The sequence below is a fragment of the Talpa europaea genome, assembly GCF_964194135.1.
Source record: "Talpa europaea genome assembly, chromosome: 16".
NCBI classification, from domain to species: domain Eukaryota; kingdom Metazoa; phylum Chordata; class Mammalia; order Eulipotyphla; family Talpidae; genus Talpa; species Talpa europaea.
Genome location: NC_140084.1, coordinates 38291189 through 38307454, shown reverse-complemented (window position 1 = coordinate 38307454; position 16266 = coordinate 38291189). Strand labels below are relative to the sequence as shown.

The 16266-nt window shown below is 58.4% G+C and overlaps 1 protein-coding gene across 1 annotated transcript; it reads left to right on the top strand.

The window, feature by feature from the left end:
- Nucleotides 1-5822: 5822 nt before the first annotated feature.
- CEBPA (CCAAT enhancer binding protein alpha) lies at nucleotides 5823-7023 on the top strand (the record flags this gene model as incomplete). Its single annotated transcript, XM_084257910.1, has 1 exon — nucleotides 5823-7023. The coding sequence occupies exon 1, from the start codon at nucleotides 5965-5967 to the stop codon at nucleotides 7021-7023; it is 1059 nt and encodes a 352-aa protein (XP_084114036.1). The 5' UTR covers nucleotides 5823-5964.
- Nucleotides 7024-16266: the final 9243 nt, after the last annotated feature.

Genomic DNA, 16266 nt, shown 5'->3' with positions numbered 1-16266 from the left:
GTTAGCTCAAGGGCACTGCGCAGACGCTCCAGGCCCTGGTAGTCTTGTCTGGCACAGCTACAGGAGACTCTGGAACAGTCTGCTCTGGGGAGCCCTGATCGAGGCTGTCGGGTCTTCCCCAGCACACTTTGGGTCTACCCTCAAGCAGCCCTCTTAGACTCGGGAACAAACTGAGTTCTGGGAGGGTGGCCGGGTAGCAGCTTTCTTGAATAGAATCCATTCTGTGTTCATTCAACAAATATTTGAGGTTCTCCCATCTGCCAAGGCCTGTGCGAGCTCTGGAAATAGGCAGAACAGGACAGACAAGGTCCTGTCTTTGTGGAGCTGGCATCCGAGTGGGGAAGCCAGACAGGGAACAAGTCAAATAAGTAAACAAGGCCATTTTCCAGAGAGTGCTATGAGGAAAATTAAATGCACGAGGGCCCTAGGGGGCTGTGGGGGAGGGGTGGCAGTCTGCAGTGTGTCCCTGGGAGGAACCTCTTAAAGAAGGTGAAACTCAAATGACAGGAAAGCAGCCGTGCCAACATCTGGGAAGAACATTCCAGGGATCCATAAAAGCAAAGCGCAATGCCCCCAGCCTGGGAAAAGTTGGGCCTGGTGAGGAGCACAGTGGGGATCCAAGAGGAGTCTGAGGTGTAAGGAGCAGTGAGGATCAAACTTCCCGGGCCTCGTGGCCTGGCGGGGCTAAGCCACCGCATGTCTTCCTCCACTTGCTACAGGAGTCATGGATGGTTTAAGTGGGTGGAGGACATGACCCCAGCGTGTGTCCAGAGGGTGACCCAGGCTGCTTTGTGGAGAAAGTTGGGGACCGTGGAGGCAGGGAAGACAGCAGAGTCAGATAGAGGCCGCAGCAGCCATCCAGGTGGGAGAGTGTGGTAACTGGAACCAGGATGTCTGTGGTGAGATGGAGAGGGGGAGGAACTAGGCCCACAGGTTTGGAATTATGGCTGACTGCATGTCCTCCAGCAGAAGCAGGCCGGGGCCTCCAGACAAGGCTGCGACAGTGCTGCCACTGCCTCCTTGCTTGAGCTGACAGGGTATTAGTCCTGCCAGGGTGCTGAGGTCCTGCCTGGTAGGTCTGGTATCACTCTTAGACTCAGGTACCAGGACCCCTACAATATCGAACCCCACTCATACCCACCTCTGACTACTTCCTTTCCTTGGGATATGGAGCCCACTGGACCAATGAATTTTCTGCCCCAACAGCCCAGAGCCAGCTGCTCCAGCTTATATGGGCTCCTTGGCTGGCCCTTGGCAATATGCACACTGCCAGGTCCAAGGAGTGATGACGGGGGGAAATTTTTGAGGGGGACAGGCAGCATTGGGGCCCTATCCATCTATCCTCACTTGCCTGAGTAAGGAACCTTCTGGAGGGGGATGACACGGGAGGTGGGGAGACCAGGGGGTGGCTGGCTTCCCTGCCACTACCATGCTCAGAGTCCAGTTCTAAATTTAAACCTGTGCCCTGCCTGGGCTGTGTTTTTCTAGAGAAAGGGACTTTCCAAAGATATACTTGTCAAGACTAGAAGGTAGAACATATTTTATCTAACAGTCTGTTCATTTGATTGATAACTTTGAATATTTAGACAGACGGTCTGGGGGCTGCCATTTGTGTTCTTGTATCAGATCCCACAAAAATGTGGGGTATACCTGCCCACATCTACCGCTTGCTTTCTGCGATGTTCCCCAAATGCTTGTGGGGAGTTCTGGGTTCCATCATCTACCAGAGGCATTTTCTATTTAAATGGAATATGGGCACTTTCCCATTTTCCAAGCAAATTTAAGATAAAGGATAGAATTTTCTGCACTGAAAATTTTGACTCAATTTTCTCTTTCTAAACTCGTTGGACGGCTACTGCTTATCAGCTAGAAGTGGCAAGCAAATAAAGTAAACAAGAAAAACAACAAAAGAAACTACACACACAATATAGTAGATGAAAACTGAGAGAAAACTGGAAACAGCTAATTCTCACGAATCTGACAATGTGGACTTTCTATAGACCTGCGCACTCACGGTCGTGAATTTAACTGCTGCACATACAATCTGGTTTTATTTCCTACTAGTGAAACCCTTTCTAGCTCGTGATGACAGAATTAATTATGCCTTGTCATAGTCTGTGTGACTTGTACGTGCTCTTGCCTTTGAACAGGCTGAAACCCACTACAATGAGTTATTGTCTCCAAATTTACAGTTCGGAAAACAGAGACTCAGAGAAATGCAGAAACTTGCCCAAGGTCACCCAGCTAATAAGTGATAAAGTAGGGGGTTTAAGTGTCTGAGGAATGCCCCGCACCATGGGGCTGCTGCTATGATAGGAGGTGTAATCTCACCAGTGATAAACACACGATGGCTCAAGAGCTCTATCAGGCCAGGACCCTCCTGCACCCGTGAGCACACCCTCCGGAAAGTGGCTCCACCGGCCCTGGGGTCTCACCCAGGTTCTGCGGTCAATTCTTGCTGCAGGGCTTGGTCAGCTCCAGGATGCTTCTGCCTCAGGTCCCCTTGACACCCCCTCACCTCTGGGCAGCCCCCACACAGACCCACTACTTGCCCTGAAACCACTTCCTCCCCCTTCCAAGTCTTTCTCCTTGACCTCAAAGAGAAAACTAAAATATGGCAGGGACATCTGGGTGCTGTTCCCAGTCAGCACCCCTTCTCCAGAATCGCTTGGCAGGTGGGTGTCCTGTGGTTGGTGAGACGCCATGGCCTCCGGGGGCTTGGAGGGTAACTCTATTTTCCCCGTGTTATATATTGGGGGACAGTAACCCCAGCCAGACGCCAAGCATGCGGCCCCTACCCAGACTCTCAAGTCCTGACATCTCATCAAATCTCTGGCCTCCATCCTCTCCCTGGGGACTCAGCTTTCTCTTGTTTTTCATCTGGTCAACCCTTCCCCCTCCAGTCCCCACCAGAGTGAACTTTTGGGGACCTGGATCAGATCCCAGTGCTCTTCTGCTCAAAGCTGGAAAGCAAAAGTCTGAGACAGGCTCTCTCCTTCACGGAGCTGCCTTGGCCATGAACCCAACCCCAAGTGTGGATCTGGCCTTATCTAGGCCCCTCCCTAGCAATCTCTGCACTCCAGCCTGTCAAACCTCTTGTCCTTTGTTACCAGATCATGCCATGCACTTGCAGACTCTCCACCTTTGCACCTGCCGTTCTGTCTACCTATCCTTCTAGCAAATTCCTGCTCATCCTTCAAGGTGCAACTCCAAGATTCACTCCCTCTAACCTACCGTTTTAGTCAGCTCAGGCTGGGCTTAAAAACTCATTTTCTCAAAGTTCTGAAGGCTGGAACCAAAATCAGGCCATCAGCAACCCGGTCGGGTTCTGGGGAGCCCACTCTTCCTGGTTTGCAGATGCCACTGGCTCCTGGAGTCCTCACAAGCAAGGGTGGGGATGGAGGGGGAGGGGAGGGGGAAAGGGAGGTGGAGGGAGAGGAGTTATCTCCCTCTCTTCCTGTCCAGAGGATGTGGATCCTATCAGATCGGGACCCCACCCTTTTGACCTCATTTAACCTTAATTACAGCCTAAAAGCCCCATCTCCAGTTACAGTCACTTTGGGAGTTAGGGCAGCGCTGTGAAGTTGGAGGGCACAGGGTTTCATCCTCAGCAGGCAAAGGGGGTTGCTCCCTTCTCCAGAGCCCCAGGGGTCCCCAGGACATCTCCTCATCCTCCCATCCAGCCTTCTCGCCCACATGTGTCTCGCCCTCTCGCCCACATGTGTCTCGCCCTCTCACCAGCGATGAGTGAATGGTGAAGTACATTATGTGGTGACCTGTCTCGCCGGCTGGGCCTGAGCGCCTTGCACAGAGCAGGCCTGGGGGTGGGGTGGGGGGTGGAGAAGTCTTGGTTCACCAAAGAGGAGGCCCGTGGCTGTGGGCAAGAGCCCCACTTGGTGCCTCTCTCATCCCCCCGCCCTGTGACAGGCCTTTTCCCAATGCTCCCCCAGCCCTGGGAGCCTCTGAGATTTCCTCCCATCCTAAAATGAGAGACAGTCTGGCTGCCTGCAGGGGGAAAGCAAGGTGAGCGGGCGCACCCACCAGGAACCCCACACTTCCAGGAGCCTGTCCTTGGTCTCTACCCTGGAAGGAGCCCTTCCTCTGAGTCCTGCAGAAAAAAATGAGAATCCCACTCCATGTTTTTGGTTTCCCTCCAGGCCCTCCCAGGTGCCTGGTGTATAAGTGGGTCCCACTTGGGTGCAGGGCGCAGATCCTCAGCTCACTTCGGGTTATTTATTAATGAGTCCACTTTTACTCCATGCAAAAGCAGTAAGTTAAAAATAGCTTGTGTGTGAGCTCCGACCAAAGAACGGAGCAGTTGGGCCATTCATCATGTGCTGAATGGGAACTTGATTAAAGCGCGGTGTGCGTTCCCCGACGAGGTTGCTTCTTCACCGTGACCGCAGCGGGGGCTCGGCCTCCAGGGCGGTGTTTTTGCGCTGCGCCTCCTGGAGGGCTGGGCCGGACTGTGGCGCCTCGCCAGGCCCCCAGAAAAACGCTGTCAGGAGGGGGGTCTTCACCTGCGCAGCCTGTGCTTCTTGGGCAGGCACCTCTCCAGCCCACACCCCGGCGCCCGCAGCTTCTGCGCAGCAAGTCGTAAGGGGCAGCGGGGGGTGAGCGGCGGGCGCTGGCGCGCGAGGACCCTGGGAGCCCCGGCTGACCCTGCGATCCGCAGAAAACTCGAGAGGCGCCCTGTGACAGGGACCCGCTGCCGCAAGCCGCTTCCTCCCCGCGGCCGTGGGTGCGGGACGGTGGCATCGCAGCGCCCCGGGGCGCCCGGGTCTGGACACTTTATTTCCCTGGATCCCGGGGACCCAGTAGATGCTGGACTCCTGGGTCGCCGCGATGCCGAGGCCCCGACTCCCAGACACCCCCGCTCCCAGCCGGGGACATCGGGGAGAAGACAGTGGGTTCCGACCCGGTGGGCCGCCAGCCTCGCTTCGGGACCCCTGTCCTCGAGTCAGTTTTTCTTCCTCCAGTGCGCACCCCAGCCCGGTGCCCAGCCCCACAGCCCAGCGCAGCCCCCCGCCCAGGACAACACTGGCCGCCCTGCGCGTCGCCGCGCCGGCCCCGAGCGCGCAGCACCCCTAGCGCTCCGGCCCCGCGTCACGAAAAAGAAAGTTTTCCAGCCCGGGCGGACGAGCGGGCCGGGTCCTCGGAGCTCCCGGACGCAGCCGCCCGCCCTTCCTCCGCTCCCAGCGGGGTCCTAGCGCCCGGGCTGCACGCGCAGGGGGACCCCGAGTGTTGCGAGAGGCAGAGCCCGGACAAGATAAACACCCCAAATCCCAGCACGCGGGGCCTCATCCCTCGCCCTCCCCTCGCCGAGGTGTGAGCTGCCTCCCCGTCCAAACCGTCCCCGGCCCCCACCCCACCCCAGGCCCTGCTCCACGTCGTCTCCCTGCAGAGACCCGGGGCCGGGCCGGTACCCCGGTTTGGCCTTTTATAGCGAGCGCGAGACGGAGAAGCCCGGAGAGCGCGTCTCGCCGCGCATCGCCCCCCGCGCGGCGTCCAGGTGCGCTCCCGCGGGCGGGCTGCGGCTGGGAGTGGGTGGGTACCTTGGGGAGGCCAGGGGAAGAGGGTCCCGTTACGGATCGCGTGTGCGCGGGGACGACACGGTCGGGGTCGGGAGCGGAGTTTCCCCCCAGCGGCGCTCCGGGCGCGGGGGGCCGGGGGCGCGCGACGCGGCCTCCCGCTGACCGCGCGGGTCTCCAGCCGCGCTGACCGCCCCGCCGGGAGCCCGGCGCTAAGACCCAGGAGGCGCCGCTCCGGGCGGGTTTGGACACTAGAGGGCGACGGCCGTCCTGGTATAAATTGCGGCCCCGCGCGGGCTGGGCCATTCGCGACCGGGAGCTGCGCGGGCGCGATCCAGCTGGGGCTCCGGGTGGGCGGTGGCAGCAGCAGCGGCGCCCCGCGCAGGCTGGAGGCCGCCGAGGCTCGCCATGCCGGGAGGACTCTAGCTCCCCCATGGAGTCGGCCGACTTCTACGAGGCGGAGCCGCGGCCCCCGATGAGCAGCCACCTCCAGAGCCCCCCGCACGCGCCCAGCAGCGCCGCCTTCGGCTTTCCCCGGGGCGCGGGCCCCGCGCAGCCCCCCGCCCCACCTGCCGCCCCGGAGCCGCTGGGCGGCATCTGCGAACACGAGACGTCCATCGACATCAGCGCCTACATCGACCCGGCCGCCTTCAACGACGAATTCCTGGCCGACTTGTTCCAGCACAGCCGGCAGCAGGAGAAGGCCAAGGCGGCCGCGGTCCCCGCGGGAGGCGGCGGAGACTTTGACTACCCGGGGGCCCCCGGGGGCCCCGGCGGCGCCGTCATGCCCGGAGGGGCACACGGTCCCCCTCCGGGCTACGGCTGCGCGGCGGCCGGCTACCTGGACGGCAGGCTGGAGCCCCTGTACGAGCGCGTCGGGGCTCAGGCGCTGCGGCCGCTGGTGATCAAGCAGGAGCCCCGCGAGGAGGACGAAGCGAAGCAGCTGGCCCTGGCCGGCCTCTTTCCCTACCAGCCTCCACCGCCGCCGCCGCCCCACCCGCACCCGCCGCCCGCGCACCTGGCCGCCCCGCACCTGCAGTTCCAGATCGCGCACTGCGGCCAGACCACCATGCACCTGCAGCCCGGGCACCCCACGCCGCCGCCCACGCCGGTGCCCAGCCCGCACCCGGCGCCCGCGCTCGGCGCGGCTGGCCTGCCAGGCCCCGGCAGCGCGCTCAAGGGGCTGGCGGCCGCGCACCCAGACCTCCGCGCGGGCGGCGGCGGCGCGGGCAAAGCCAAGAAGTCGGTGGATAAGAACAGCAACGAGTACCGGGTGCGGCGCGAGCGCAACAACATCGCCGTGCGCAAAAGCCGGGACAAGGCCAAGCAGCGCAACGTGGAGACGCAGCAGAAGGTGCTGGAGCTGACCAGTGACAATGACCGCCTGCGCAAGCGGGTGGAACAACTGAGCCGCGAACTGGACACGCTGCGGGGCATCTTCCGCCAGCTGCCCGAGAGCTCCCTGGTCAAGGCCATGGGCAACTGCGCGTGAGGCCGGCCCTGGCTGGGACCCAGGGAGTGGTTTCGGGACTCGGGATCCCAAGACTGGCCGAGCCCCGCGAGCCAGGACTAGGAGATTCCGGTGCCGCCTGAAAGCCTGTCCTGTCCCGCGTGGCCCTCGCCTTCCTCCGCGCCCGACTCGGTGCGTCTTCGGATGAGGGGTCAGGCCGCGGTTTCTCCCTGCACGAGAGAAGGGCCGCGGGGCCGCGCCGGGAGCCCGGCACCTCTAGTATTAAGGAATAACCTGTGCCTTGGAGACGCAAACTCACCGCTCCCATTCCTACCGAGTAGGGGGAGCAAATACGTGCCTTGTCATTTTATTTGGAGGGTTCCTGCCTTGTTCCTGAGGCTGCAGCGGGATCCCTTGAGAGAAGGAGGGCTGGGCGCCCCGGGGAGAAACAAGGAAGGTTCTGGGAGCACAAGTCCGGAGAAGCCAGCCGCAGCTGCTCCTCAGCGCCTGTCCTTGGAGAGGGGAAACTCGGGACTTGGGGCTTTGAACCTAAGGTTGTTCCCCTAGTTCTCTATGAAGGTGGAGGGTCCCTCGTTCCTTGCCTCTTACCTCCTAGCCTGTAACAGGCTTCCTGGGCAGAACTCACTGAGATGGGGGGTCACCAGGTGGCCAGTGGGCGCTCCCCACCCCCAGTCAGACCAGAAAGCTAGAGCATGAGTTAGCTTAAGGACTTGTGTTCACAGGAGTGGGGCCCTCCTGGCATGGTGGGGGGGGGGGCAGAGCTGTGGCCCCGGGGGGGCTGGAGGGGGTGAAGGGACCCTGGCACCTCCGGCCTCGTCTGTACTGTATGTCACCAGCATTGTCATACACAAACAACAGTCCATCCCAGAGGGACCGGAGCTATGACAAGCTTTCCAAATATTTCGCTTTATCAGCCGATATCAACACTTGTATCTGGCCTCTCTGTGTCCCAGCGGTGCCTTGTGCAATGTGAATGTGCACGTCTATGCTAAACCACCATTTTATTTGGTTTTTGTTTTGTTTTGGTTTTGCTCAGATACTTGCCAAAATGAGACTCTTCGTCAGCAGCTGCAGGGAGGGTCTGCGGCTCGCTTTCCTTTTGGTTTTGGGATTGCTTTTGCTCCCAGGGGAACCAATGAGGTGAGGTGGGCTTCCCTTTTCCCCTCAGCTTTCCCTGGGGGTGGTTGTGGGCCTCAGTCCCCTCCGGCCTGGGCTGCCCACAGGCTCGTCCCCCAGAGGCCCCGGCTCCCCGGCCTGGAAGGGAGGCGGCCTCCAGCCAGCGAGCGCAGACCGCTGGGCCGGGGAGCAGGAAAGCTGGGTTCTCTTCTTTTGGGGAGAATTTCACGCTAGATGTTTTATGTATTATATCTATAATATAAACATATCAAAGTAAAAGTCGGTGTCTTTTTAAAACCAGAAAAGCTACTTCCACGGTTTCCTATGGGCCAGGTCACATTTGTAAATAATCACGGCGTAGTCTCTGGCTGAGATCCTGACTTGCATTAGCTCTCCGCCCGCCCCGAGCCCCTTCACATTCAGGGGGTGACTTTTCCCAAACCAAGGCAAGTCAGTGGCAGAAGGGGGACAAGGTTCCAAGCTGAGAATGCCAAAGCCTGAAGAGTCTCCTGGAGGGTGTGTGTGGAGGGTGGGGGGAGGCGGGGGATGGGGGGGTGGTAAGGGAGGGAGGAGATCACGGGGGCCTTTGGGTGGCCTCTCATGGGCCCTTGAGTGGAGCCGAGGGACACAGAGAGAGCCCTCTGCCTGAAGTTGCCATGGCCTCTGTAGGGTCAGCAGACCTGGCCCAGCAGCTCCAGGCTCCAGGGGCCCTTTGACTACACTTGCTCCCAGTATCTCCCTGCTGCAGCTCTGCGCAGCCTCCCTCTCACTGGCCTTTGCCCCAGCCCGGCCGGCAGGACCCTGGGCGTTCAGGGAAAGGCCTCAAGGGGCCAGGCCCTACCCCCCTCCCCACTCACCTGCACTGGGTGGCTGCTGCCTGCCCTCGCAGGGCCCTGAGGCCGCCTGCAGGCCGAATGCCCCCCACCCAGCCCTCCACTCCTGCCCAAACCCACCCAGAGACCTGCGGTGGGTGCCTGGTCCTTCCCCACACACTGTCTGGCAAGAAGCAAGCCATGCCTGTGCCCTCCCCAGTGTGCCCACCCTGGGGCCAAGCCCCCCACTGTGACAGCTGCCCTGTGTAGACTGGCACCCCAGCACCCCCTTAGCAACAGTGACAGCCAGCCAAGGGAGGGCGCACCCTCATGCCTGATGGAACAGAGGAAGTGGCTCAGGAGGCGGGCAGGGCTTTCAGGGCTCACCCTCTCTGGGGGTGAGACACTCCTCACCTTCTGTTTTCACCCCGAGAACCTTCACTTGGGCAGTTTGCAGCCCCTCCCAACATGGGCTGTGCCAGTTTTGAGAAATTACACTTTCTTTTTAAATTCTGAAGACTTGAGCTTTACCTGCCTGTGTGGTTCAGGAGAGAGACTGGCCCCCTTGCTGCCCCGCCCCCTCCGCCCTCTCTGGCCTGTGTCTTGCCGCCTCTTCACCCATGGCCGCCCTTGGCAGAGGAGAGGCCACGGGCCCGGTGAGGAGGCGGCAGCCTGCCCCGCCGCCCTGGGAACCAAGGAGGCAGAGCCCCACCGCCTGCCTAGAGGCCCGGGGCAGGCCACGGCTTGCTAGGCCCCAGCAAACCCTCTCTGAGTTCAGCGCTAATTCCAGTTTTTCTTGTTTGAGGGGGCCAAGCCTCAGCTTCCCCCTTTGCCCCCAGAAGAGATCCCGGGATGAGCGGGGGAGGGGCACCGCTCCTGCCCACAAACCTCCCTCCACCCCCACTGTTCCATCCCTGGGGTTTATCTGCTTTCAAAGTTGTCAGCTGGAGGAAGGGCACCCTCCAATGGCACATCCTGAGATCTAGGGAGGGCTTCATTGGGGACCAGACCCATCCAGTCACATCCAGCCCCAGGAAAGCGATGGGATGGGTGGGTTGCCAGTTTGGCCCACAGTAGACAGAGCAGCCTGCTGGGGTGGGGGTGGGGTGGGGTGCAGCATGGGGTGAACCTGCTCAGCACATGTGCTCTGTGCCCAGCCAGAGGGACCCCTGGGGGAGCCATTCTCCCCACTCACTGCTTCCTGTGGGGGGCGGGGAGTACCCGTCTGCTCCTGACTGCAACGTTCATGAAGAAGCACTCCAAGAGCCTGGCACCGCATACACCCCAAGTGTTCATTGGATGCCTACTATGTGCCAGGGCCTGTAAAGGATGGGGTGCTCAGCTGGGAGCAGGGAGACTCAGCTCCTACTCTCAAGTAGCTCACAGTCTCGTGGCCTCAAGATATGCTTGAAGGGTGACAAGTGCTATAAGAGGAAGCTCACTGGGTAATAATGGCCACCAGGGAAGGCTTCCTGGAGGCAGCAGCTTTTGAACCAAGACCAGGTTATGGACCTAGTCCAACATGCCTGGATGCCTCTGCTTTGCACTCTCTCATGAGCGATAGCACCTGAGAGTGGGGCCCTCGCTTCCTCTATGGGCCACCCCTGAACCCAGTGTCCCCCTTGTTCAGGGGAGCCAGTCTTCAGAGAAGGAACGAGGGCAGGAGAGAGGGAGGTGCCCCTTGGCTGCCAGATGCTGCCTGATGGTTTAGTATTGTCACGGATGTCACCCTTATCTCCTGGATCTCCTGGGAATCTGTGAACATGGGGCTTGGCCCTGACACCTGCGATGAGCCATGGGGACTGGGGAGGAGTGTCTGCCCCTCCCTGGGCTCCTGCCTCCTCCTTCCCAAGCAGAAACCTGCCAGGCCTTCTCCATGATCTGCTGGTTCCATGGAATTAGGGGGGCCCTGAGGGAGGAAGAGGGAGGCCACTCATGGATCAGGTCAAAGGGGAGCAGAAACCCTGAGCTTGCTCCACCGTAGGCCTCTCTGACCAGGGTACCCAAAGGCCTTCTGCAGTTGTGGGACAGGGTTATTGTTTGGAAGGGACCAATGTCCCATCTGTTTCTGTCCTATGTGGGGGGACGGGGGGTGCTTTCCTCTTCTTTTCTTCAAATAAAACTAAACCACCACCAACTTTGAAAGATCTCTCTTGTCTCTGAAAGACTGGTCCTATCTCCCTTCTCTCAACAGCCCCCCCGCCCCACGTCACCTCCTCCCCCATACTCTCTCTGTGGATGAGCATTTGACGTAAGCAGAGACATAGGAAAGATACCAATTCACTATCAAAGCATCCTAGCCCCATCCCAGAGCAATTAAAAAACCAGATGGAATCTCTGGGAAAACGGCATTAATAACGCGAACAATCTGTGCAGGCCGGCAGGGACCCAGGAGATGCGGGCGGAGGCTGGGGGAGGCTGGGGTGCTGGAGACTGAGCTCCCAGCAACGGCTCCGTCACGCTGTGGCCGGCAGGATGGGGCCATCGCAAGGGTATGCCTGGGTCTGCCTGCAGCTGGGCTGTCGCCTCCAGTCTCTGCAAGGCCCACTGTGCATCCTGGATCCTGATCGCTGCAGATCGAGCCAGACAAATATGGAACCCATTACTCAGGCAGCCACAGCCTCAGCCAGCCCCATTCTGGCACCAAAGTGCTTTGCTTCTCTTCGCTTTTGTTTTTATTTATTATTTTTCTGGCTTTCTTGCCCCACCCACTAGGAACAGGCCTCCCTGCGTGCGTAGCTCCAAAGATACTCCTTTTCTTTATCTGCTGTGCTCATGCCTGACGCAGCGGAAGTTGGTGTTGGGGTGCTAGTGAGACCAGAACCTTTGGACCTCCCTTTAGATTGTGGAATGGCAGGCGCAGCTGAGCTCTCAGAAGCCAGTCACAGGGGGCCAGGGTATGAGGACCCCACTACCTGGTTGCCTGGAGGACCCAGAGGGGCTGGATAGGAGCACAGGAAAAGAATGTTCTGCCGTTCTGAAACCTGTTCTAGGGAGAGCCAAGAAAGCAAACTCTCCCATGGTCCCCCTTGCCAGACCTGCCTGAAGTAAACTTAAAGGTGGGATTGGAATGGGCTTGTTTGGAAAGCATGCTTTGTGGTTCTTACATATCCAAAGTCATTTGCTAATCATCTCCCCTGTCCTGATCTTCCCTGTTTCGTTGTCCTCATCTTCCACCCTCACCCTCGCTCTCGTGAAAACGATTCTCCCCAAGGTCACCCTGAACTCCTGGAGTGAAATCAAATGAACTTGCCTGGGATCTTGCCTCTCTTGGCCTCCTGCTGAACTTGGCCCTGGTGGATCTCCAGCGTCTGGGCCACAGCAGGCCTTCAACATGTGTGTTTGAATGCAGCTCATCTCGCCTTAAAAAACATCTCACCCTCTCCTTTTCATTCAAGAGTCTGTTGGGTTGGCCTGAGGTCCACGGAGCAGGGTTCACCGGTGTGGGAGGCAACCCAAGGCCCTGGAAATAAGGCTCCATCGTGCTGGCCCACTCCAGATGAGTCATTGCTTCATCTTCCATGAGGTTAATTTTAAGATGGAAGAATCCTAAGAAAGGCAACCTATCCAGTTCTAGATAATTTTCGACTCCTCTGTTGGGTTAGGTTACCTGGTCAGCTCTAACCTGGCCCCAGTGAGAAGGTCTTGGTCTACAGGAGCATGTGTGGGGGAAAAGAGGGATTTCTGGAAGAAGGGGGAGGCAGCGCTGTGCACCCCACGTTGCTGGAGAGGCTGGGATCACATTTGTGCTGTAAAGGTCTCTCTGGGGCTTTGTGTCCCCATCTTGTCCCCGCTCCGGGATGACCGGTCAAGTCACTATTGAGGGACCATCGCCCAAGCGTGGGGACATCACTGGCCAAACGTGGTGACCTAGGGCCAGTATGTGTCACCCAGTGACCCAGACAGGGCCTGAAGGAACCATCAAGGCCTGTCCCAAACCCTCTCCATCTGAAGATATTTCTGCTTCTTGGCAAGTGGCCGCCGACCTCTCACTAGGAGGAGAACCTGTCCTCCCTAAGCAGCCACAGGCCTTTCCCTGCTCAGTCTTGGAGGCCTCGGAGTGCCCCCCATCCTTACCACCACTCCTCCCCACTTCCCAAGTCAACCAGAATGTCTCCCTGGTGTCCCCCAGGAATCCCTGCCCCTCTTCCTGATGAGGATGGTGGCCCTTCCCTGGTGCACGCTGGGCAGTGATCTCTCTAGTTTGGTGGCACAGCCCCTCCCCAGAGAACGGGGGGCAAGTGGGTGACAGGGATGGGGTGTCTGCCCCAGAGGGAGCTGCTGTGACCTTCAGGTTAAGACCCGTCTGAAGTAGCCTCCTCGAGTGAGTTACAATTTGCAAACACGTTTTATTTGATTCTTCAGTTTTGCTAGAGCAATTACAGTGACTAAGCATGACAAATCACTCCCTACACGGTGTCTACTCGCTGTTAGGAAATGTGTTTGCTTCACTATTTTGCCTGGTGCGGCAACATTTTAAAAATAGACTCATTCACTGTAGTTGAAGGCAATTTGTTCCAAATTTTCCCACTAATTTGATTTTAATCTGATATTTAAAATTTGTGTGAGCACATTCCCACTGATTTATAGGGAATAAGCCCTACCTGGCAGCAGTTAAATTGGCCTTAACCCAGGAGTCCACAGGACAAAGGATTTATCCCAGAACAATTTGAAGGCACTGATGTCTATAATGCTTAAATACAGGTCTAATTCAGCATCGCAAGTGCCACCAGCCTGGGGCCAGGAACAGAGAGTGAGGACTCAGGCCACTGCTGCTGTCCTGTGGAGGCCCAGCAGGTAGTGGGTGGCAGTCTCGTGGGCCAGTTGAGATGCATCAGGCCCGGAGGCCTGGGTGGACTGTGCTTGCCGCATGTGCTGAGTTGGGTACTAAAGGACACCTGTCTAAAGGACAGGTGATAGATAGACGTTTCCTTTCTCCCATCCCACGATGGGGATGGCCTGCGGGATGTGAGTCGCAAAGCACTGGCACCAGCTCTCTCCTGGCTTTGCCTCCTACTAACTGTGTGGCCCTCACCCAGTCTCTTCGTTTCTCTGTGCTTCAGTTTGCTTTTATGCAAAACTTATGCAAAACTAGCACCACGTCATGGAGTTGTTGTGAAAGGTATACAGCTGGTGAGACACTTGGATCAAACTAAGATTACCCTGTGTGAGGGCAGGAGGCAGAGTGGCAGGGGGAGGGCACACCTTGTCCCTGAAAAAGTCCCCTGGAAGGAGAATGCTCTGAACCATCAAGATCCTCGTGCCAGAACAACCAAGTTGCTGCAGTCACTTTATTGTTGCTTAGGTTTGTTTTTTGGTTTTTTTTTTTTTTTTTTTCCAGAGGATACCTTTTCTTTGTTGCAAAGCACCTAATGAGTTCCTCTTGGAACCTCCCAGAAATCTCTTGCCAGTGACCTTGAAGGCTGAGTATGGAGGTCAAACTCTTCTCCACCCCTCTCAGGGGATCAGACAAGGTGCCCCAGGGGCCAGTGGCAGTGAATGATTCTTGGTGCAAAAGCAGAATCCTAGGTGACAATGCCCGGTCAGGGAGGATGAGACTTCTAAGCAGGTGTCAGCTTCCCCAAATCTGAGAGGCCCCCCTCTCTGAGCCCTTTCTATTTGGGATGCTGGTATGCAAGCGAGTAGGGTGACTCTCACTTGCAGGAGAGGAGCAGGAGGATATGCTGTGTGTAGGGGGGGGTCCCTTTCTTTCCTCTGTTCCCACTAGGTCATCTCAGCACCTGACCAGTGGTGCTTCCCATTTGTTGGATCTTGGAGCTCAGGGAGGGCGGGAGAAGGCTGCCCTCAGTCTTGTGGGGAGCCCTGGCTGACCTCCACCCCTAGGGAAGCTCCAGGGGTCCTGGAGGGCTGAGGAGGGGCCACAGAGGCCTGTGGGAGGAGCCTGCGTGAGCTTCCCCAGAGCTCTGGAAATTAAGCCTGTTTTTCCCTCCGCTGCCAGGAACGCCACCTCGAGAGTAGCTCAAGTTAATGAGCAAACTCCTCAGGCAAGGAAGGCAGGCTGCTCCTGGGCACCTCCACCCCCTGCTCAAGCACAGGAAGCAGCTGGATGCCACTTGCCCAACACAGGGAGGGCAGCAGGTACTGAGTGGGGCCAGGAGGCCTTAAATCATCGGTCAGCTGGGCTTGGCACAGGGCAGCAGACAGGAGCGCAGGCAGGCCTGGGCTGTGGGCCACTGTCAGGGGGAGTGGCACCCATGGGCCTAGGAGCGTGCTGTGTGCAGACCAACTTGGGATCAATTCAGAGCCTTGGGCTGGAGGAGCCTGCAGTCCCAGGAGGGGCCAAGGGGTCTCCCAAGAGAAACCCCCAAGGTCACCAAGGCCCGACCTCTATGTGAGGAGCAATCTCATCTGGGAAGGTGGAGGCATGTGAGTCATGGGCCGGGGCCCTGAGTGAAGGGGAGGTGGGGACAATGGCTCTGAGCCCGAAATGTGTCAGCGGCGAGATGAGCATCTTGAGTGATGCACAGTTTATGTAATTATGTGGGGCAGCAGTGCTGGGGTGTGTGTGAGCCAAACTAGAAAAGGAGAGGAGTCGCTTGCTTGTCCTCTACCTCACTGGGCTGCACCCCAGGCCCCCAGAGGCCAAGGAGACCAGCCCACCCAGGGCCTGGTCTCCCAGGACAGGTTGATAAAACCCGGACAGGGGTAGCATCAGCTCCAGGGCTCTGTACCCCAGGGGGTTACTCTCTACCCCCAAATCCACCCAGGGAAGGGAGCCGCTCATGTTTTCCTAAGACTCTCATTACTGGCTTTATTCCATGACACCCTCCTCCGCCTCCACCCAGCATTCCTCAATTTAATTTACTTTAGTTTTTAATTTTTGAAATGAAATCAACTGCACATTGTTTAGAACATCTTGGAGAAGTTCATAAATTGGACTGGCATGTCAGGGACATTGGAGAACCAGGTTTGGGGGGCCCACGTGACACCCCCCCCCCAATCTTCCCTTAACCTTGGCTGGGAGATCAGCTGTAGTTGGCCATCCCTCTATTTTCCAGTGTGACCGGCTGCTGGCTGGGTACCCCCACAGCACCTGGAGGGACCTGCTGCCTGCTGGGGAGTGGGGGGGAATCTGGTTCATGCCGGAGGGTGAGGGTGGGCTGGGCCTCCCTGTGGCTCCACCATGGAGCTGCTCACAGCGCGCAGGTCCAATGGTGGTTACAAAAGGCCTGGGCCTGCATTCCCACCCACCGGGGGCGTGAGACCGTGTGTGTCCTGGCTTCACCACACACCTGCTGTGTGACCAGGCACAGGTTTGGCAGCATCTCTGTTTGAGCATGTCTGAGAGGTGTGCCGGGATTCCCAGAGGCAAGAT